Source organism: Lates calcarifer, linkage group LG17 (assembly GCF_001640805.2).
Source record: "Lates calcarifer isolate ASB-BC8 linkage group LG17, TLL_Latcal_v3, whole genome shotgun sequence".
Taxonomy (NCBI): domain Eukaryota; kingdom Metazoa; phylum Chordata; class Actinopteri; family Centropomidae; genus Lates; species Lates calcarifer.
In genome coordinates this window covers 7,911,764-7,932,730 of record NC_066849.1, presented here as the reverse complement: position 1 = coordinate 7,932,730, position 20,967 = coordinate 7,911,764, and the positions used below count along the sequence as shown (strand labels likewise).

The 20,967-nt window shown below is 40.2% G+C and overlaps 2 protein-coding genes across 2 annotated transcripts; one reads left to right on the top strand and one right to left on the bottom strand.

The window, feature by feature from the left end:
* Positions 1 to 830: 830 nt before the first annotated feature.
* On the bottom strand, positions 831 to 6,937 carry scamp4 (secretory carrier membrane protein 4). The gene is made up of 7 exons (XM_018670180.2): positions 6,797 to 6,937; positions 6,186 to 6,212; positions 5,934 to 6,062; positions 5,632 to 5,788; positions 3,911 to 4,012; positions 2,732 to 2,849; positions 831 to 2,596 (listed from the first exon to the last, which is right to left on the bottom strand). The coding sequence occupies exons 2-7, from the start codon at positions 6,190 to 6,192 to the stop codon at positions 2,408 to 2,410; spliced, it is 702 nt and encodes a 233-aa protein (XP_018525696.1). The 5' UTR covers positions 6,193 to 6,212; positions 6,797 to 6,937; the 3' UTR covers positions 831 to 2,407.
* Positions 6,938 to 7,798: 861 nt separating this feature from the next.
* On the top strand, positions 7,799 to 18,184 carry LOC108879043 (chromatin assembly factor 1 subunit A). Its single transcript, XM_018670173.2, has 16 exons — positions 7,799 to 8,115; positions 9,625 to 9,672; positions 10,083 to 10,714; positions 11,366 to 11,428; positions 11,571 to 11,815; positions 11,934 to 12,015; positions 12,103 to 12,171; positions 12,430 to 12,647; positions 13,314 to 13,482; positions 13,707 to 13,787; positions 14,364 to 14,465; positions 14,613 to 14,862; positions 15,510 to 15,672; positions 15,971 to 16,292; positions 16,481 to 16,565; positions 17,299 to 18,184. The coding sequence occupies exons 1-16, from the start codon at positions 8,052 to 8,054 to the stop codon at positions 17,409 to 17,411; spliced, it is 2,706 nt and encodes a 901-aa protein (XP_018525689.1). The 5' UTR covers positions 7,799 to 8,051; the 3' UTR covers positions 17,412 to 18,184.
* The last annotated feature ends 2,783 nt before the right edge of the window (positions 18,185 to 20,967 follow it).

The window sequence follows — 20,967 nt, the reverse complement described above, 5'->3', positions numbered from 1 at the left end:
AAGTGGGTTCTCTGCTCAATTCAACAGCACAGTATAAGAAAGTTGTCATGATCTGAATTAAGGATATATATTGGTCTTATCAGGTAATAAATTAGCAGAATATTGCTGCTGCAGCTGCACAGGTTTTGTGTTTTTTTTTAAGTGTGCTTTCATGCTCAGCACAGGCATATTTACCCTGGGGAGTTAAGGCAAGCCAACAATTGTTTTCAGGTTTTTTTTATTCCAAAAACATCCACTGTGTTTGTGCTGAGTTGTTTGTAAGTTTCAGAAATCACTATCTTAGATTTTTTAGCTGCCCTCTCTCCTGTTCGTCACTCCTCCCAAGATTTAATGAGGTTTCTTCTTACTTTTGGTTCGGGCTGTCTTGTGAGTTCCTCTGTGAACCTCACAGGCTTTTTTATCCCACACTCAAGTTTTCTTCAAACATTTCTGACTTACATTTTATGAATAAATCAATACCACAACAGCTTCTCTTTGCCAGGGTGAAAGATTTTTGACTGAGGATGAGGGATGCAGAGACTCTCTTCTGAACCCAGCCACCGACATAGAAAACCAGACCCCACATGGACCCAGTGGGTGATAGTGGTCCTGATTCTGTTGCCCTGGGCGACAAGGCAACTGTATTTTTCCACTTTATGTTACTGTGTGAAAAAACACTGTGGAAAACTAAAGTAAATCTAACCTTTAAATTCACTCATTGTGCTATCAGACTAGCTGTGGTAACATTGTTACATACCAGGGTGAGTTGGACTCCTGCTTTGAGTTTATAAATAATCAAACTCCATTACACCATTACAATGTATTACACATTCAACTAGGACAGACAGATGCCATGTGAGTAAGAATATTTATTGAAATGTTGCAATATTTAAAGGTTATTTTTGACATATCTGTTATTTTTGTCACTTATCAAATAACAGAGAAAAATCAAAATACTAAATTTGGCAGTTGGCCATGAAGGACACTTTTATAACAAGAGAAGAAAAATAAAACTGTCAAAGTATGAGACAGGCACCTTTTCCTTCCAGTTGGTACCTATAGTAGTCATTTAGACTCTGATTGGATCATTGAGGCAAAAGTGAGCTGTTATATTACCTGTGAGAAAAGCCACATTCATTGGTTTTAATCAGATCATTCTCTTTGAAATGTGTTGGAATGACAGAAAATTCACCCAAATCCACTATCAGGCTGCATTTAAACAGACTGTGAATATATTTGCATGCAAGATTTCACCTTACTGTACATCCTTCCGCAGATGTTTTTTTCCTTCAGTCAGTTGTTTGTGTCGGTTTATATTGGTTACATGAGGTCAGAATATTTGAAATAATTTTAAAAATCCTATCCACACCCATGATAAGCTGCATGCAAGCACACTGCAGTCACTAAATACAAAAATTCTGACTTATCTGGGGGGAAACTGAAAGTATCTGGAACAGTGACAACAGCTGATAAGGTGCTTTCACAGCAGGGCACTGACCACTAAAAGCAAACAGTGCAGTTTTAGAAATACAGAAACTGAGAAATACTAAGGCAGAGTACAACACACACGACTTTATGCGTGACTTTTCTTCAGTATCAAAACAAAGGAGAGAGACAAGTGTTTTGGCACATCAGTGTTCAGTGAGAAATCACAGAGGATGATTACGCACCAACAACTTTTGAAATGTTTCCACACGGTGCTTCACTGAAGCATAAGTTCCAGTTAAAGAAAAAAAAAAAAAGCAGCATTTGTTAAGGCGAAAAGGCAAGCAATTTTTCACATGCAAAATCTGCACGCAATAGTAAGGCGCATTTCAAGAAATCACAACCTAAGCAGGCAAGCATGGAGATACCGAGCACAATGAATCAAAACTTAAGTGAAGTCCTGCCAGAGTCCACAGAAAAGAATTCCACCAGATTAAAATCGTGCAGTTTGCAAACTTTCTCTTGCAAAAGAAAATACTACAGCATACTACAATTTCTAGCATGCAACTCTGGCAACACATAAAACAATCCTATCATAAATGTCCATAAGGCACACATCCTTCACATAATATCATGAAACTGTTCACACTCTTTTTGAGTTTCCAATTGCATATTTACCAGACAGTAAAACTTCCTCAGCAAATTTCTTGTGAGCATAAAATTGTAGATCTTTCTTGTTCATTTCAATAAACTATATGTAAACAAAACTGAGATGGAATGGTCTATTTTGAAGATAACACCTTGAGAAGAAGTGTAGGGCTTTGATGAGCTTTGCTGACAAAACTCTTTGATAAAACTTTTTACAGCAATCCAACTGTCCTCTCATTCAAAAAATACATTTTTGTCATGTAAGAGTGAAATGATATGGCGCTTTTAAGTGGTTCCTTCGTGCACCACAGAGATGGCCAGCTATCTGTCTCCATCTAGAGGTGGAGCCCGGCTATCACCAGTGACTGTTGTCGGGGTAGCTTGGCACTGCAGCGGGGTACTGGGGCAAGCTCGGGCCTTGGGCCGTCTGAGCGACAGCGTTGAACCCTGCTTCCCTCACTGGTGCGCTCTTCCACATCCCGCTGCTCCACTCTTCCTGAGCACGCTCCAGACTCCCACCACCGCCACGGTACAGTCTGTGCACCTGCCACATGAAAAGAAAGGGGGAGAAGGAAAAAAAGAACAGTTCACATTGTGTATTTGTGTCTGATCTCAAGTGTCTGTGTGGCTAAAACTACATTCAAGAGTGTGTGCGTTTTCAGCGTATGTGTTCACTCACCTTAATGAGCACCAGTGCCATTAAAGCAGTCACCACAGTGAAGAGCAGAGCTGTGATAAGCATCACTATAGCGGAGCCCACATTGTAGCTGAAAAACATCACTGTCGCAATCCAGCCGCTATGATGTGTTGGTGAGGGTGAGATGGAGTAGTACGGGTTAGTGAATCATACAGTATGTAATTAGCAAAGAGGATTTAACACAAACATAATCCAAAGTTTCTCATGAGCCATTAAGCAGTGAGGGAACAGATGCAGTGACACACAGCATAGTGATTATCGGTGTCACACTCACTTATTGTGACACATTGTCCCATGAATGAACAGTGTTATTATCGCAAGCAGGTGTCCAGTTATTCGCCTTGAATATTACTCAGTTTGAGGAAGATGGTTTGTGGTGACAAAACTAAAACTAACATCTAAAAAAGATTGACCGCTGCATTTTGACTCTCGAGAACTTAAATAGAAACCCACACGATTTTATGATGTACTCAAAAGACACGTATATCATCCAAAAGGACAAATCACAACCTAAAATAATGGTGTTTCCTATAATTTAATTATTCAAAAATAAAGACAGCTGTTTTATACAAATGTGAATAATTTTAGGATTTAGGTTTTAGAAAAATCGCTCCCAAAAACAACTGTATGATTCTGTATTGATTTTCAAAATCCACAGACTGAGCAGCCTCAGTGTTTTGAGCCGACACCAAAGCAAATATATCTTCTTTCTGACAGCATGAGAAAAGAAAAAGAAAAAAGAATTTGATATCAAAGGACATACTATCTGTAAAGAATAACTAATCTAGTCTTAAGGTTATGGCCAAAACCTTTCATCCCGTATTTATATTCAACATCGAGAGGCTGACGGTGCAGCAAACCGGGCTCACAAACACCACGTTAGAGAGGTGTAAAAATTTGTGAATAGTGTAAAACTACCCAATACTGTTATTATGTTGTTAACAACCTCATCATGTGTTAAGTGAATGGTTAAATTTTTGTGTTAAGTCTGTCTTAGTATAATAATTTGAACAGATGAGTAAATGTGTCTGATTCTGATGGAAAGCACATTTTTCCACTTGCTTTGAGAATCTGACTGAAGCCCTCACGACCTCTCTCTCTGGTAAAAACTGGCAGGCAACAAACACACAAAGTCTTCAAAGCTGGTTTGATTCAACTCACCATGTTCCCCAACCAGAGATGCCTATAGTCTGGATGAGGGCCAAGATACACTGAAGGAAGAAGATGAAGAAGAAGGCCATGAAGTTGAAGGAGCTATCGGCCCTAAAAAAAAAAGAGAGAGAATACAAAGGATGTTAGAGTAGAAAACAAATAAGCATAGCATTGTCTTATTTTTGTTGCAATGTTGCATCCTCCCACTGGTTGTCAACTTTCAGGTCAAAGTGGCAACACACTTCCAATGAAACATGATGCATGCAAGCAACTGAACAAGCCATGGTAAAGCTAGAAATGTCCTCAGTAAACATGATCACAAATCATGACACGAGAAGCTTCTTTGCAACAGAACAATAATTTCTGGACTCAAGCATCAAGAGCTCATTATTTTTCACTGTGTTAATTGTATTTATCAGGTCACTCTCTACCCACAGGGCCTCTCACCCCACCAAGACAGTATCTAAGAGGATAAGAATAACTGATCCATGCCAACATGAATCACCATCAGAATTAGTGACTGTCATATTCATTTTAGTGACCCATCTAATGCAGTAAATAGAGCTTTCACATTACTGAAACCCACACACCATCGACCTACTTCTCCCCTGTGGTCTTCCTGTGTCTGAATTGATCTGCTTCATCTCGTGTGCCATCATTAACAAAACACACTCTGATCCAATTTATCACTCATATGCCCCTCGCACCTCTCATGATCACTTCCCTCCCAAAAAGAGCTGCCTCACTGATAGATCAGCTCTTGAGACTGGGCTGCTCTAGTTCAGTGATTCTTCAAGTGACACTTCAACAATCATATCGACATACAGAGTGAAACTGGTACAATACTATACCAGAAATATTTCCCCAGGTCTGAGATGTATCATTGCTTTTGCAGAGATATGCTCTCTGGTGAACTTAGTCACCAGAGAGCATATCTCTGTTGATTTTCATTCAACGGTGTTAATGAGAATAGCCAAACCATTAAAACCACCCTGTCCACACAGGCTTCCTGTTTATTTTTTATTGAAAAGAGTAAGGATCAGGAAACAGACTACTGGTAAGGATGACTAATTAGAGTTCCCTCACCTCAAAACCGTCAGAAAAAGTGGCTGCTAGCCAACTCACAGCCCAGTTATCCAGTAACAATCCTCTAGATACATTTCAGTCTGGGCTCAGACTGTAACACTCTACCAAAACCACACTGTCCGGGGAAGAAAACTATCTGTTAACCTCCCCTGGATTCTGATCTCACTATCTTAGTTATTAGTTATCACTAGATTTGAGAGCTGCATCTTTGACACTGTGAACCACAACACCCCCCTAGAGAATACTGAGAATCTCACTACTGGTTCTATTGGTCACATCTTCTAAATATACAACATAAATTATCACTGCTAGGTGATGCCAACGATCTCAGCTTGTAAAACAAGAGAAGATTATCCAAGTCCTTGTGTAACAACTTCCTACATGTGAATATCCAGGAGGTTATAGTCACTTTTTCCCATAAACTTTGATGGCATGTTTTCATAGGCCCATGCAGTCAAGAACCAGCCTTTTGGCTATAGATTTTGCCTGTACTTACTGGATGTGTGTTTGTGTTTAAATGGATGTCTTACTGTTGTTTATCTGTGTCTGCAGACTGTGCAGAGACTCTTTGGGTGGTTTAAAAAAAAAAAAGCTGAATTTCAGACATGACTCTTGTTCATGATATTTACAAGATGATGACTAACCTGAAAGCTTTGTAGAGCGGTCTGAACCAGCAGGTGTAACTACATGGACTGAAGAGGATGAGCCAGAGCAGGGAGAAACCAAAGTTTTTGGCATCTCCACCCCCAGCCCACCAAGCAATACATGAAATCACGTTTACACACAGCGTGCCAGAATACACTGCAGGAGGAGAGAGGACAGGAGATCAGGAGAGGAGAAGGGCAGTAAAGTAAAACTTAGAAAAAATAGAGAGAATGCCTCTTCTTCTTCCAAAAAACATGACGAACACAGAGTTAGAAAACGTACAGTATATAAAAACACTCACTCATCCAGAGCATGTAGACTCTGCGCACCAACTGTTGATGGGACGCTGGAATTTCCTCTTCAATATTCTGGTAAAAGCATGGCTTTATTTTCATGAACTGAGGCAGGGGAGGAAAGTTATTGACCCGCTCTGAAACAAGAGGCAAAGTGTCAATGCATGTTAAAACTTCACATTTGCAGGAATACACTGCAGACAAGAGGGGAATATGGAGTAGTAGAGGATACATTGATAGATATGTTTAGAGTGACAAACCTGCCATTTTGAAATCCCAGTTCTCCCCTGGATAATAGAAATATACAGATAAATCAATATCAGTAGTTGACACTCACACAGGCAAGAAAACTTAAAACAATTAGCGTGTGACTTTTTACCACACATAGTACTCTTTATTACTTGTTTTTTGTTTGCTTCACTATTGAAGAGCATTGCTTAAATTTATTACAATTGACATGTTAATGTTCACTTTCAACCAGTTACATTAGAGAGTTCAACCCTGGACGAATTCATTTAAACATTTTGCTAGTTTGCGTCTCTTTCTCTTTCGCTCTCTCCATCGGCTGCACAGTCCGACTTTAGTCGGATTGTTAACTAATTTTAATACTAAAACATCAAATTGTCGAGTTTTCTTTTAAACTACACCTATGTGAAGTTATCGTGTATTAACTTTGCGTGTGACATTACACAGTAGATAGCAGCTACAGTGTGTTGTTGGGCAGTAGTCAGTAGTCCGATAGGAGCAGAGATTAGCTTACTGTCTCTTTATCATACGTTGCTTACTGACTCGTTAGTAGTTGACAAGGAGTGAAAAGACTATAACGGCTAACAAGTCCGCATAAAGCATAACGTAGATATGGCAATATTACCGGAATAACGTTTATCTCCTCACGTTTCCGTCGACAACTGCAGGGGTCCGGGAATCATTCAGGATGCGCTTTTCCAACACCCATCACACACACTGCGGCTGCGCTGCACCGTTGATCTTGTAGTTCCAAACTGTTTACATTCAACATGCCCGGTGGCCGGAAGAACTACAAGTCCCAGGTCTCATGTGAGCGGTAAACGGGAGACGCGTGATTCTAACCCGTCCGCTCGAATCCCACCCATAGACTGTAAATCCCACCATTGCAATTAAACACTGAGAAAAAATCTGTAAACAGTTCGGGACATGTCCCAATTATTTTAGGGCAGAGGGGTGATACCCCTGTGGGCTCATTCAGGGTTTCAAGTTTCTTTCATTTTCACCCAAGTTTCACAAGTTTTTTACTGTAAGTATTGGTGGTGGGAGTGAGAGACAAAAATGTCTTTCAAAATATGTAAAAACAACATTTGAGTAGATGACGTGTATATAAACACTGTCTTGGGATCATGTACTATGCCTGACTCATAACAATTATCGCTAATTTAACAACCATCCATAATGTATGAGCCTCATCGACCAGGCTTCATTCCGACTCCTTTCTTTCATTTCACTGTCACACAACATGGCAACCCTGACTTCTGAAAGTCAAACACCGCGACCAATCACAGAGCCCGAAACATCTAACAGTGGGCGTGCCCTGTGACATACATCTGACATCTTTCGGTTTACATCACAGAGTGCTCCCGACGGGGTGGAAAGTATTTGTATTACAAAAGGAAACCGAGACACTGAATCGATTTAGATTACGAAATTTCACTCTTTCTGGTAAAAAATTAAAGTGTCACACAACATTTGAAGCTCTAATTGCATTAAAAATGCTCTAAAGGCCTTCAATACACGAAACGCCAAACAAAGTACAACGCGGTTGTATAAATCAAACGTCTCTAATCGTAAACAGTGGCTTGGCACTGACCAATCAGCGAAGGCTATTGAAGCAAGTGACACACTCCCGCCAATTCCGACTGAGGAGCGCGAGGCAGGCAGCGGGGTAAACCAAGGGAGTATGTGGGAGATACGGAAAGAGAATGCCTAATGTTTTATGTGAAATAAAGTAGGAATATATGTCGTTTAAATAGTAGCAACGTATTTGGTTTGTTATCGGGAGCACTCGTTGGAGTTTACACGAATCGTGTCGTTGTTTCGAAGTTGTTTTGCCGGAGCATATTGTGAACGAGAGGAGCCCCGGGTTAGTGGTTGGGATGTTGGCGGCGGAAAACCCATCTGTGGACGGACATTTGGCTGCATCGACTCCCCGCAGAAGAGGTAATGCTAATGCCATGTCTAGCAGGATTTACCAACGCACATAACAACCAAATGTTTAATATTATAATGTGCTCACAGAGCTTCATCAGCACAAATTGACAAGCACACAACTTTGTCAATTGTAGTTAGACGATAAATCAGTCCGCCGCTCAACTATTACTTAGGTAAGGCTATATGCCTCATTTTTCTTAACGACATCACTTAATCTTTGCTGTTGTCATTGTTACGGCACCAAAGTTAACTGATTTAGTGTGAAACTCTGGTGCTAACTTTTCACACATCGAAGCTAACTGTGTACAGCTAACTTGCCACCCGGTCTTGTTTGCGGTTAGGGATTATGGTTTTGTTTAGCACTGGTAACTGATTGGGGTCCGGTAAAGCATCGTAGATCTGAGACTGGTTGGGGGGTAGGGATAAGTTTGAATCAGGATTAAGTGATGGGAAATACCATATCAATGGGGAAACAACCTTCGACACAACACTAATGCTTTCATGTTGCCCAGCGCTATTTCGGAAGCGTAAACGTCAATTAAGAAACAATAACGTCATGTTTAACTAAGTTATGCCTCAAAATACCAGAGTTTCCCGTTCACGAGTCAGTTACTTTGTCGTTAAAAGTGTACAACCTTATTGGAAACTTGGCTGCCCGGCTTGCTCTGTTGCTAGCTCACAGCTCTGTCCGGGTTGCTAAGCCAAGTTGCTAGTTGTGTTAGGTTAGCAGACATGCTACTCATGTTAGCTCACTGTGAGATGGTTAACGTTAGCACCAAACATGTAAGCCGGTCTCTTAGGTGAACTCCTCTACAGCTGCTCCTTTGTCGTCGCTTTTCACACATCCACGTCTCTTGGGGCTGTTATACATGACGTTATAACCATTAGCCGTAGTTATGCTAAGTTTTCAGTCATATATTATGGTCGGGCAGACATCCTTTGCCTGACAGCCTCAAGGTGTGTGCCCTGTGGACTCGACCGGGCCTGCTGCACCGACCAATACACCGGTTGGCGGGAGAGCAAACCAAACACAACCATTACATTCAATGTAATACTGTAACGTTACCACACCGACGTTGCAAACTATTGTGACATAGTGGGCACTACCTTAAGAAACACTACTCTTTGTGCCTTTTTGCAGGTCAGCGGAGTTTCACATTAACACGGGGTGATGAGTATATACAGTTGCCTCGCTGGCATGTGGTTATTACAGTAATAAACTAACGTTACGTTGCTGCAAGCGGAGGCTTAAAAGTGGCTGAGTGGGGTTGTTAATGCGCTAAATCTGAGATCCACACCAATGTTGTTACAGTAATTCCAATAACTTGCATGCTGAAAGCCTTATTTGCAGTGGTGGTCGTTTTAAATCAGCTCTGCCTTTTTATCTGTTTCAAAAAGCTTGTCAGTTCAACATTTGTCTCATCTGTTCGTACTTTCTTTGACCAATTTCAGTGCCAGTTCATTGTTCCAGACTTCAATATTTTTAATATGATGTGTCTATGTTTTTGTTCTTTTCAGGCATGGATTGTAAGTCAAGTAACAATGCCAACAAGAAACTTGTACAAGGTAAAATCAAAGTTTTTATTTTTCAATATTTTATTTTCACACAATTTAAAGGTTATGAGAATGAGACATTATAGTCTAGCATGAAGGGTTGGTAATTTATATACTATACCTCACATTTCCAATGCATTTTAATGATAGTTGCACTTTTGTGCATTCCTTCTGCTCTCCTAATCATTCCCCTCTTTTGTGTGTTTTTGATCAAATCCCAGTGCTGCTTGGTATTATGTTTACATAATACATGCAAGCTCAAATTATAGAACTAATAACCCTAACAAAACACACAAGATGTTAACAAGTTACTATCATCTGCTGTACATTGTGTTGACAGATGAAACACAACAACAATAATTGTGACTGTGTACTTATTTTCTTTCTTTCTCTTTCCTTTTTTCTTTTTATTTTGCCTGCAGCTCGTCTTCCGTTCAAGCGCCTGAACCCAGAACCTAAAGAGAACCAGCCGCCTAAACGCCCCTGTGCACATGCCTGCCCTGAACCTTCAGACAGGGAGAATGAAAACGAGTCCTCTTCACTCCCTGAGCACAGCAGACCACCATTGGTTAATGGTCGCGGTCCCCTTGATGGCTTCCTGAGCCGAAGGCGCCCTGCAGCCTCAGATGAGAACGTGGTTGTAGATCTGACTGAGGACAACTCTTTGTCTCCTGTAAAGTGCCTTGTTTCACCTGCTCCTGCCTCTCCCTGCCCCCCAACAAAAGACAAGCATCAGGGCAAAGACAAAACTGCCTCTCCTGAGAAACCCAGCAACGCTGATCACACTCCTAAAACACACACTGTAGACTGTGTAGTAGTCAACAATGATGAAGCAGAGGAGGTGGAGGATAAAGATGGAAATGAGACCACATCTATCTCGCAAGTTGACACAACACAGGATTCTGACAGCGAGTCAGAGGAGCAGAACGAGTCAGGAAATGTTTCCAGTTTGGGAAACAAGTCCATGCTGTCAGCCTCGTCTGTCAGCTCCATGTCTGAAAGCTCACCAGAGAAGTCCAAGACTGATGACCCTACACCCACTACTACACCTACAGTATGCACATCTCCCATTGCTTTCTTTTTGTTAACTCCAATTTGGGCTTGTGTTAGACTAACCAATTTAAAACCACACAAAATGAATTAATCAGTATTTCTAAGAATTTTTTTGGCACTGTTTCATTGGCACTGCATCACGCAGAGAGCAGACTGTTTATTTCAAATTGCAGCATGATAATACAAAGTCTGGTGAAAGTAGGTTTTCACACAGTAATCTGTTACTGCATAGAGATTTTTATTAGCATGTGCTTTCTACTTCTAATAGAATTTGTAGCATGTTAACTTGTTATGTATTTTTTATGAGAAAATATAATTTCACTAATGAATAATTGATAACTTTCCTGCAGCTTTTATCACACTAGATATCTGGTGTATTGACAAAGTCAAATATCTGTTGATGAGGACAGATACCTCTGCTGATAATGTTACAGCAGCATTTTGAGGATGTCTACTAGCACATATAGATATATTATAGATAATTACATTTGTGAAATATCCACAGTGTTACAGTGCTTAAAATCTCCATCTTAAATAAACTACAGTATCAATATTATTGCAATACCTTATCCAGATATAAATTGTGCAAAGAAAACATTGAGGAGGTCACATGTCAGACAATGATTATTTGCTTTCCCTCTTCTCCTCCTAGGAGCCAAAGACCACCCCCAAGATACCAGCAGATGAGAAAAAAATCAAAAGACGCTCATTGAAGGTGAGACTTCCAGTTGTCAGTTTAAAAACATGGCTTCAAATGCAACCTGATTTGTTATGGGTTGTATGTATCACCCACTTCATATTTCGTTAAGTGATATTTTAGTGGAAGAGAAAAACTGACAGAACTTTTCCAATCGTAGAGTTTACAAGAACAAGAGGAGAGGCTTCGTTTGCGACAGGAGAAGGAACGCCAGAGGGAAGAAGCTAAAGCTGCAAAAGAGAAGAAGAAAGAAGAAGCTCGCAAACTAAAGGAGAAACGAGAAAGGGAAAAACGTGAGAAAAAGGAAAAAGATGAGCGAGAAAAACGAGAGAAGAAAGAAAAGGAAGAAAAGGAAAAGGCAGATAGGTTAAAAGCAAAAGAGGAGCTGCGTAAATCCAAGCTAGAGTGAGTAATACTCTACCTATTACTGTATCCATTTAATGTTTTCAGTGCCATAAGTCTGAGATGATATCACAGATAATGATTTTGGTGTGGTAAATATTGTGCTCAAAATTTGCTTCAGGGCCAAGCTTGAAGAAAAACGGAAGAAAGAAGAAGAGAAGCGAATGAAGGAAGAAGAGAAACGGTTGAAAGAAGAGAAAGATGTAAGTTTACGTAGAGGAGTGTTGATATGAGCTGGGTACCAGATTATACTGAATAGTCTGTTGACCAATGTGTGTGTCTGTTTACAGCGTCTCAAAGCTGAGAAAGCAGAAATTACACGTTTTTTACAGAAACCGAAGATCCAACAGGCCCCAAAGGTTAGTATATCTCACAGTTCATAACACCAAATTGTGAAATTGGTTTCACTTGAAATCTTGTGTTTCATTCATAACTACAGTGAACATTTAGACACTGTTGTTGCCTAAACAATTATGTCAACATCTTTAGGGAATAATCTACATTACTGCCCCCCCCCCCCCCCTTTTTTCTTTCTTTCTTTCTTTTTTTTTGTTTTTTTTACTTAGCCAAGTACAAATAATATAACTGCATTTTTTTTGTCCCTTTTACCATTTCAGACACTTGCAGCTGCATGTGGGAAGTTTGCACCATTTGAGATAAAAGAAAACATGTCACTGGCACCACTGTTTCGGGTTCAGTTTGAGGACTCCGGTTTGGAGGAACTGGACCGGTGTTTGTTGAACCCCACTGATAACCTGGATGGACTGAAAGACTGGATTGGGAAAGAGCCTCGTCGGTCGGGACCCACGAAACCCAGACAGACAGACTCGCTCAGGTGGGACTAGTGATTATCTTGATCTGCATACTCTCCTTACCCTGTGGTCCCATGTTGGTAACCTTTTGTTTTCTGCATCTGATAAACACATGATAGTCTGATACTGACAAAGCAGATGAATGGTGATATTGTAGTGACAAAGAATATATCAGTCAAGCTGTTAATCCTGAGTATTTCATCCATACAGGCCGTAATACTAGGTGGCATTGTCACTTTGCTTGTTTCACCCCACTTTGAAACTGACAGCAGAGATAGTCACAGCTCGAGAATCGATGTCTGTATAAAAGGGGGAGCTGGCAATGTAAAACAGACGCCAACCAGTTCCAACTGTGATTCTACAATGCCAGCAAAGCGTATATGCCTTCACATGGTTCTGTGTAGATGAGCAAAGGCAGCTTATTCAAGGTTCTTCTTTTCCACCAGTATTGTGTGATCTCTGTGTACAGGGGGTTATTGTGTTGCCTTCATTTAATTTGCATATAGTAAAAGTGCCCCAGTGAATTAACTATTTTTTTGATAACCTCCGATGTTTGCACATCATGTGTATGCTTATGTGTAAATCTGGAAAAATGATTGTAAATGAAATTTGATATTAGATACATTTCTCTGTATCTTTCTGGTTAACCATTCTCTCTCTCCATCCCCCCTTTTGTACTATTTCCTCAGTGAGCGTGGAACAGTGGAGGGGCCTAAACCAGACGGTGTGCCAGACCGTAAACGTTATGGACCCATGAAGCTTTTGCAGTTCCATGAGAACTACCGTCCAGCATACTGGGGCACCTGGAGTAAGACGAGTTCACACATCTCGCCTCGCTGCCCCCTCAGACAAGACAAGGTAAAACTATTTTGCTTCAGTGTACTTGTCACCTCACAAGCGAGGAATCCCAGCAGTCCTAAGCATTACATAGTTTTTTAATGATAGATGAAATTGATTAAATATGGTTTTAGATACGCTTTTTCAATCACATTTAAGAATTTCACTTTGATTCAATGTTTGCTTTGATCCAAGGGTTGTATTTGTGTAGCTTTGACACTAACAGCTTTGTTCTGTCATTGCAGGATTTGTTGGACTATGAGGTGGACAGTGATGAAGAATGGGAGGAAGAGGAACCAGGAGAGTCCCTGTCACATAGTGAAGGGGTAAGTTTCATGGATGAAAAAAGTATGTAGGGTATGTACCATGGCATCTACAGATTACATGTGATTAGCATCATTGCCAACCAAAGCACACATTTTTGATTGATTTCCCATCTCTCAGCCACTGGTTTCACTTTATACACTCTGAAAATCAGCCTGTAGCCCTTAAAATTGGCAGAGTTGTTAAAAGCAGTGATCATTTTATCAGATTCAGATTCAGATGATATTTTCATAAAACTCAGAGGACAACCAATGGTACAAATTTTGACAAGAATGGTGGTTGGTCCACTGAAGAGATTGTTATTTGGCTGCTGACTCAAAATTTCAAACTCAACCCAACCAACAAAGTTGAGTTTTCAAAACAAAACATCTGCTGCTACCTGCATGGAACATAATGTAACCTCAAAATAAAACATAAAGGCAATTAAATGTTCACCGGTGTGATTCTCATGTTATGCATCTGTCTCTTCAAGCTTTAAAATGAACTTTATTAACATGCAAAAAAAACTCAGTGTTGTTATTTATCTTGTGTTTCCACAGCAAGGAGTGTAGTATGAATAATTAATTAATCATTTTCAGGAAGATGAGGACGAAGGAGGTGACGATGACGACGATGATGATGATGGCTTCTTTGTTCCTCATGGCTACCTTTCAGATGATGAGGGGGCACTGGAAGAGGAGGTATGAGGGGATCTCCAATGTTAGTTGTTTTTTAATACAGTTGAATAAGTACCTCCTTCATCTGACAGACAGGTGTTTGCATTTCCTGTTTTTTTTTTTTCCTGCTTCCTGTTTGCACCACTATTAACACACATACAACCTCCCTAGGAGGGTGGCGATCTGGAGAAGCAGAAACTGCGTCAGAAGCTGAAAGCGAGGGAGTGGGATGAGCTGATGTCCACCAAGAAGAAGATGAAGGTGCTGGAGCCAGTGGTGAGGGGCTGTGTCTGGGAGGGAGAAGGACCTGGTTTGGATCTACTCCAACCTTATGCTGTGTGCATGGTCGAGCCTTTACCCAAGGCAGACACCAGCATCAGCCCAGAGGAGCTGTCACAGAAGTGTCAGAGAGAAGCACAGCGTAAGTGTGTGTCAAGATACATGGATTTTTGTTGGAAAATAGCCTTTCTTTACATAATGCTCTATTTGAGACTGAGTCCCTAATACTGAGTCATCCATTGGGCTGTAAGTAGCTCCATTGGATTTAGTTTCCCTTACCAGCAAGAAATACCAAGCACTGCCAGAACCAATTTTATATCTGATGAATTTTCATTTTGTATTTTAAGCATATGATGAGACTGATCAAACCTGGGGGCAAGTTGAAGAAATCTGAAATTACTAACTGGTGTTAATTGTGTTTGTGTCATCAGCTGCTAGAAATATTATTAGCAACTGTTACTTGCATGTGTGTGTATTTATTTATTTTACTTGCTTGTCTCTATTTCCTGGTTCACTAGTCACAACCACCTTTGAATATCTTTTAAGATTTCAGACTATATAATAGGTCATTTTAGTAAGCGTAATAATAGTCAGCGCTACATTAACAACTGTGATCTGGATTGTCCCATTTTTCTATAGGTCAGTATACTTTAAGTTTAGCTTAAATTAAAATTCAAGCTAAACTTAAATTATCCTTTTTGCACCAAATTAATCTTGAAATTTCTTTTTCTATCATTTAAATTTTGATATTGCATTTCTGTAAAAACAGTCTAATATTCTCTCTCACAGTACTTGGTCAGCTGCTACCTCTGCTGCATGGCAACGTCAACAGCAGCAAAGTGATCATCACTGAGTTTCAGGAGTTTTGTCGTCAGCAGAATTCATCATCATCTTCATCATCACCTCCTGAACTGTCCAGCCCTCAGAGCCCAGCAGAAAACATTCCCACCAGGTGAAACAATATGTGGTATTAACAGTTTATGTCTGAATAAATGAGATATTATCAAAATTGTACAATTGTCTTAACCAAAACTAGTAAATACTGCATTAATATCCTGATGATGATTTAATCCTCCTTTACTAAAACAAGTTTCCTAAAACATCTCTTTAAAATAGTTTTATTGTAAACTGGTAGAATGTGTTCCAATAAGAAGTTTTAACAAGCCACTATTGGTCTCTGTATGTCAAGATTTACAGTTTTTACATTTTCACATCAATTACTTTTTTTTTTTTGGTTTCACTTTCAACAGAATACAGCTGAAGCGCCTCATCAAAAACAATGCTGTTTATGAGAAGCGCTCAACCTACAGACGCTGCTGCTGGTATGTGCACACAGACGTCCTGTCCCGTTTTAGCCAGGAGGCTCTTCCAGTGCCCTGCCAGTGGACCTACCTCACCACGGGAGCTCGAGAAGAATCCCGTGAAGAACCCCAGGCAGCCACAGGCTCTCAGGGAAACTCTCCCACTACACCTCAGACCTCCTCCACCACATCCTCATCCTCCAACAAAAGGAGGAGCACAGGCAGCATGTCAATCACCAAGTTCATGAAGAAATGTGCTGATCCTGAGCAGGTAGAGGGATGCTCTTAGACCAATCAGTTTTTCATTCACTGTGACAGTTTACCTCTTTGTGTACGTCAGTTAGTCGCTCTTTTTGGTATCTTTTTAAACAGATAATCGTCTCATGAAAATATGATTTCCACAAGTTTATCGTAACTTCCTACTGTCGCAAATGGTTTTAACTTCTCTGTCCTTGCCAGACGGAAGCAATGGAGGCAGACGGTTTTCAAGCTGACACTGAGGATGACGATGAGGAAGACTGTGTCATCATCTCCACACAGAGTGGTGAGTTACGCAGTACAAAAATCTGCCATGGTCACCTTTTAGTGTTTAGTCCAAGATTCAGACCACTTAACATTTTTCAACATCCCAATTTATATGATGTATTCAAAATTATTGCAGATATTATTGTCACTGAGAGCAGCTCAGGTAATGGAATAGGAAATTATGGCTCACGTAATCTGTTTAACTACAACCACAGCTACACACATAAAAAACATCTATAGACATGGTTTCTTATTGCAGATAAATCAGTGTTGTAGCTTAAATTGAATAGTTTAACAGCAGTTGTTCAATATTTTGGAAATGGACTGATAAGCTTTCTTTCTGAGAGTTGAACCAGTCTTGTGCCTGTACAAAGATGCTTGTTAATGTCTCAAGTTGTGCGTTATGAAGAGTACATTGATATAATAAACCACGACACACGTCTCTCATGAACGTTTAGCTCATTGCAGCCTGAGAAAACATGTTCGAGTCTTTAGAAGAGAGGGCTGATACCGCTCATGTCTTGTTGCTCTCATGTAGCTGGAGCTGTGAGGCAACTAGCCTAGCTTAGCTTTAAGACTTGAAGCAGGGGGAAACAGCTAGCCCTGCTAATCTAAAGTTCACTAATTGAGCTGTATCTTACAAACACCTGTTGATTCTATCGCCCAACCTTGACAGAATCCAGTTTTTAAATGGATGCACACTTCTTTCCCTCTGTAATTTAATTGAAGCCTCATTGAATATTACTCTTTAGGTCCAACCAGAGAGAATTCCTCCAGTGAGGGAGACGTCCTGATGGAGGTCACCCCCTCCGACACAGCTGCTCTTCCCTTGGCCAGCGCTGCTCCTACACTCGCCACTGCCTGAGAACTGAATAGACCATCTCCCCCAACCAAGCTATTCCCACCTCCTCATATGTTTCTCCTTCCTGATTCTGAACTCTGCTGTGTCCAAGACAGAATCAAGTCCTCAAGCAAGATGAAGCACCACACCCTGGTACAGACAACTCACGACAAGCGGCATCTGCTCAGTACTGAGTTCCCTCTCACCTAATGTTTTTAAAGGACTCAGGAGCCATCTTGCCTGTAAAATGTAAGTGTGCATAAAGTCAGAGAGTCTGACTTGAGTATTTAGGGCAATCTGTCCAAAGTTCATTAACTATGGGTCTGATTTTTGTGCTGAAGTTTCATCAGGCATGATTGGCATGGGCCTCATCTCTCTGGCACTGCTTTAGCTACAGCAGATTGGGTTGAACAGAGGGAGGAAGAGCAGAATGAAAATGCCTAATTTTCATGAGAAGAAGCATCCAAGACATCAAGAACAGCATTATTTACAGTTTTTAAGATGTTGAATTCATGACATGGATTTCTTATGCTCTAAATGTATATAATCTACCAGAAATCAGAGTTGGGGACATGAGAGGGAGGCTGAAAGTCCATTTGTACATTTACCTTTGATTCCGATGGGTGCATTTATTCTGTGATTTCTAATTCTGACAACTCACTGGTGTAGTTGCTAGGTCTGTACTTGTACAGTTAGTTCCAGTGTCACAATGTTTTATAAATATGTATTTTTTGTATTTTCAAGAATACTTGAAGAGGATAAATTCATTAAACATGAATAAAAGTACTGCACTTTTATATTCCGTTCATTCCTCGCCCCTTCATCTGGGTGCCTTTGATAACATGACGCTATCATCATTCAAACAGGAACTGTACTGCTGTTTTAGGTCAGAATAATATGTTTTAACAGTGACTGGACAACAACAGTAACTGTTCAAAAGTGGATGTAATATGGCTTTTTTTGCCTGTTAAACAGTAGCAAGTATTCAACCACTGAAGTCCATATTTGGTCTTTATCAACAGTTACAGCTTGAATCTATGTGAATAGGTCTAAATCATTTCTGCACAACTGTGCACTGTTGGTAACACTTTATTTTACAGGTATTTTCCTCTGAGGTTTCTTGGAAAGGACTTTGGCATTTTATAGTAAATAAAGGGAAAATTGACTTTTCTTGAAAGAACTGCTCCCTTTAAACCCCACTAATACTTCATTTGCTACTGGTCGCTGTGCTTTACACGTTTTTCAATTGTAAGCCTGTGTAAGACACATTTCACATCTTTACATGTTCAGTTTACCTGCTGTGCACTGAATTAGTCTGACTGAACACACAAAAGCTGCAATTATCCCCCCATCATTTGCTAAACTGAAATAATTGAACTGATGTCTGGAATGTGATTGGAGGATTTCTGGGCTTTGCTGCTGGTTCAGCTACACAGAGGCGTTCACACATCATGAATCTACCACCAAGTTTCATGGTGTAGATTCTGCTGATGTGTAGAGTTGCAGCTATCAAGTGTTTCAGCTCAAAGCTCAAATTTAGTCTATTCAAACAGTAGAACTTTCTTCCACTTTTATGAGTGACATTCAGGAAGGTTTGCAATCAGTTGTATTTTCACAAAATTTAAACCAAATAGTTTATTTAATCACTGGTAGTGATTGTTGTTGATTGACATTGCAATTGATTCACTGTTACATAACAAAAGTCAGATGAACGCCTTCAAAAGGCAGTGTATTACCAGTAATACACCAGTAATTTGTATCTTGATAAACAACAGCGATGGAGCAACAAAGAAGCCGTCCATTACTTTAACATTACATGCTCATATGTGTCAGACATTTCACAATATGCTAACTGTTAAATCTGGTGTTTTAAAGATCTTGGTTTGTCTTTAATAAAGCTCTTTAGGGACTTCAGCATTGTAATGGTTGTTGTATACACAGAATGTTGTGTTTGTAGTTACCCTTTAGGTACAGACTGGAATTTGACACAGAGTTGCCTCATAATTATGTTTATTAAACAAAACTGAAGATGAAGAGTTCAAGCGATCTTTAGAACAGGCAGGTTAAAAAGCAACAGAACACAACTCAGAACATCTGGACAGATTACAACTGCTCACTGATTATTTTAATAAGGTTACAATGCTGATAAATTACAATTACACCCTTCCACTGAACACCCGTGGAGTGCAGAAATGTTTCTTATGGCTGACTTGGCCTCGCTCATGGTGGGACTGTATCAGATTCTGCATGAAACAGATACTTGACATCCGCTTGTTTCTAAACAGGCAACAGTTACAAGATATTTGTTTTTGGTGAATAAATGATACTGATACTGGTTTAAGGTGGTGACAAAACAAAAACACAACTTCAAAGATCTGTTACTGTTGCATGTTTGTGTACAACTCACTTGGGATGTATTAGATGAGTGGTGAGAGGTAGGTTGTTGTCATCTTAACCAACCACAAGAAGGAGAAAATATAATCTATAATTAGCTCTTACAGATTTGCCTGGTGTATACGTATATTCTCATACAGCAAAACTGCCACCAAAACAAATGTATTAACCTTCATTCCAGGGAAAAAGGTGGATCTAAGACATTTACTGGATGCTGTGAAATGGTAGGTGTCACTACTCCCACTGTGAAATATATACCCTTTTTTATCCAAAGGAAATGTGTTTGATACAAACAAATGCAAGACTCAAGATTAATTAAAGCTGCGAGCAGCGTTGAACGGGCCCTCGCACCCGGCGCCCGTCGGGGGAGCGGCGACCGCGGGACCCCGGCAACCGCGGGGTCAACGCAGGTCGCAGGGCACACGCTGGCGTAACAGTTCACACTTCCGAGATGTAAAAATTTAAAATAAAAGCTTTTACGCTAATTATTTTCTGTGATAATATTTTTCAGAGCTCATCATCTGTGACAGCTCTTGGCTCTCTTGACTGTAACCTCCCTGTGGCAGCTTCTCACAGACTCAATCAACTCCTCTTCCCCTCCCCCCTCAAACACAAACACAAACACACACACACACACACACACACACACACACACAGATACCCCCTCCCAAAAGGAGATAAAACTCAGTTTTAACTTGAGTTTAAAAGCTTTGAGCTTTGAGCAAAAGCATTTTTTTAAGTTCTGTTATTGGGTGCATATATAAATCATTTATGCTTAAACAAGGCTTATAATGAAGTTATTTGAACAGTGAATATCTCATCTGCCTAAAGTCAGGGCGAAGCCACTAACCAGCTGTAGGGATGGGTATCATTAGGATTTTATCTTTATCCATACAGACCCCTATCAGTCCAGCTCAGACTGTTACTGGTTTAAGAGAGTGAAGTTTATAGCAATTTGCAAAATTTGGAGATTAGTGACAAACTAACCAGTTAGACTATATACAGACAAGCTTTCATTTTAGCTGTTAGTAACAGTTTGCCATGAGCTTAACCAGCGTGCTGTGCTTCCTGTTAAACATGTTATGAGACTGTGGACAAGGCTGAAAATATTACTTTACTAACTACTTGCCGAACAGGCGCTTTGACAAAGAAAAGGTAAAGGCCAGCAGCTTTTACTTTTCAATGC

Coding starts and splice junctions, on each gene's coding strand:
- scamp4 (XM_018670180.2), bottom strand. Junction 5,789..5,933: donor AGTCTACATGCTCTGGATGA/GTGAGTGTTTTT, acceptor CTCCTCCTGCAG/TGTATTCTGGCACGCTGTGT. Junction 2,850..3,910: donor ATCTCTGGTTGGGGAACATG/GTGAGTTGAATC, acceptor AACACATCATAG/CGGCTGGATTGCGACAGTGA.
- LOC108879043 (XM_018670173.2), top strand. CDS start 8,052: ATGTTGGCGGCGGAAAACCCATCTGTGGACGGACATTTGGCTGCATCG. Junction 13,788..14,363: donor CCCTGTCACATAGTGAAGGG/GTAAGTTTCATG, acceptor AATCATTTTCAG/GAAGATGAGGACGAAGGAGG. Junction 14,863..15,509: donor GTGTCAGAGAGAAGCACAGC/GTAAGTGTGTGT, acceptor TCTCTCTCACAG/TACTTGGTCAGCTGCTACCT.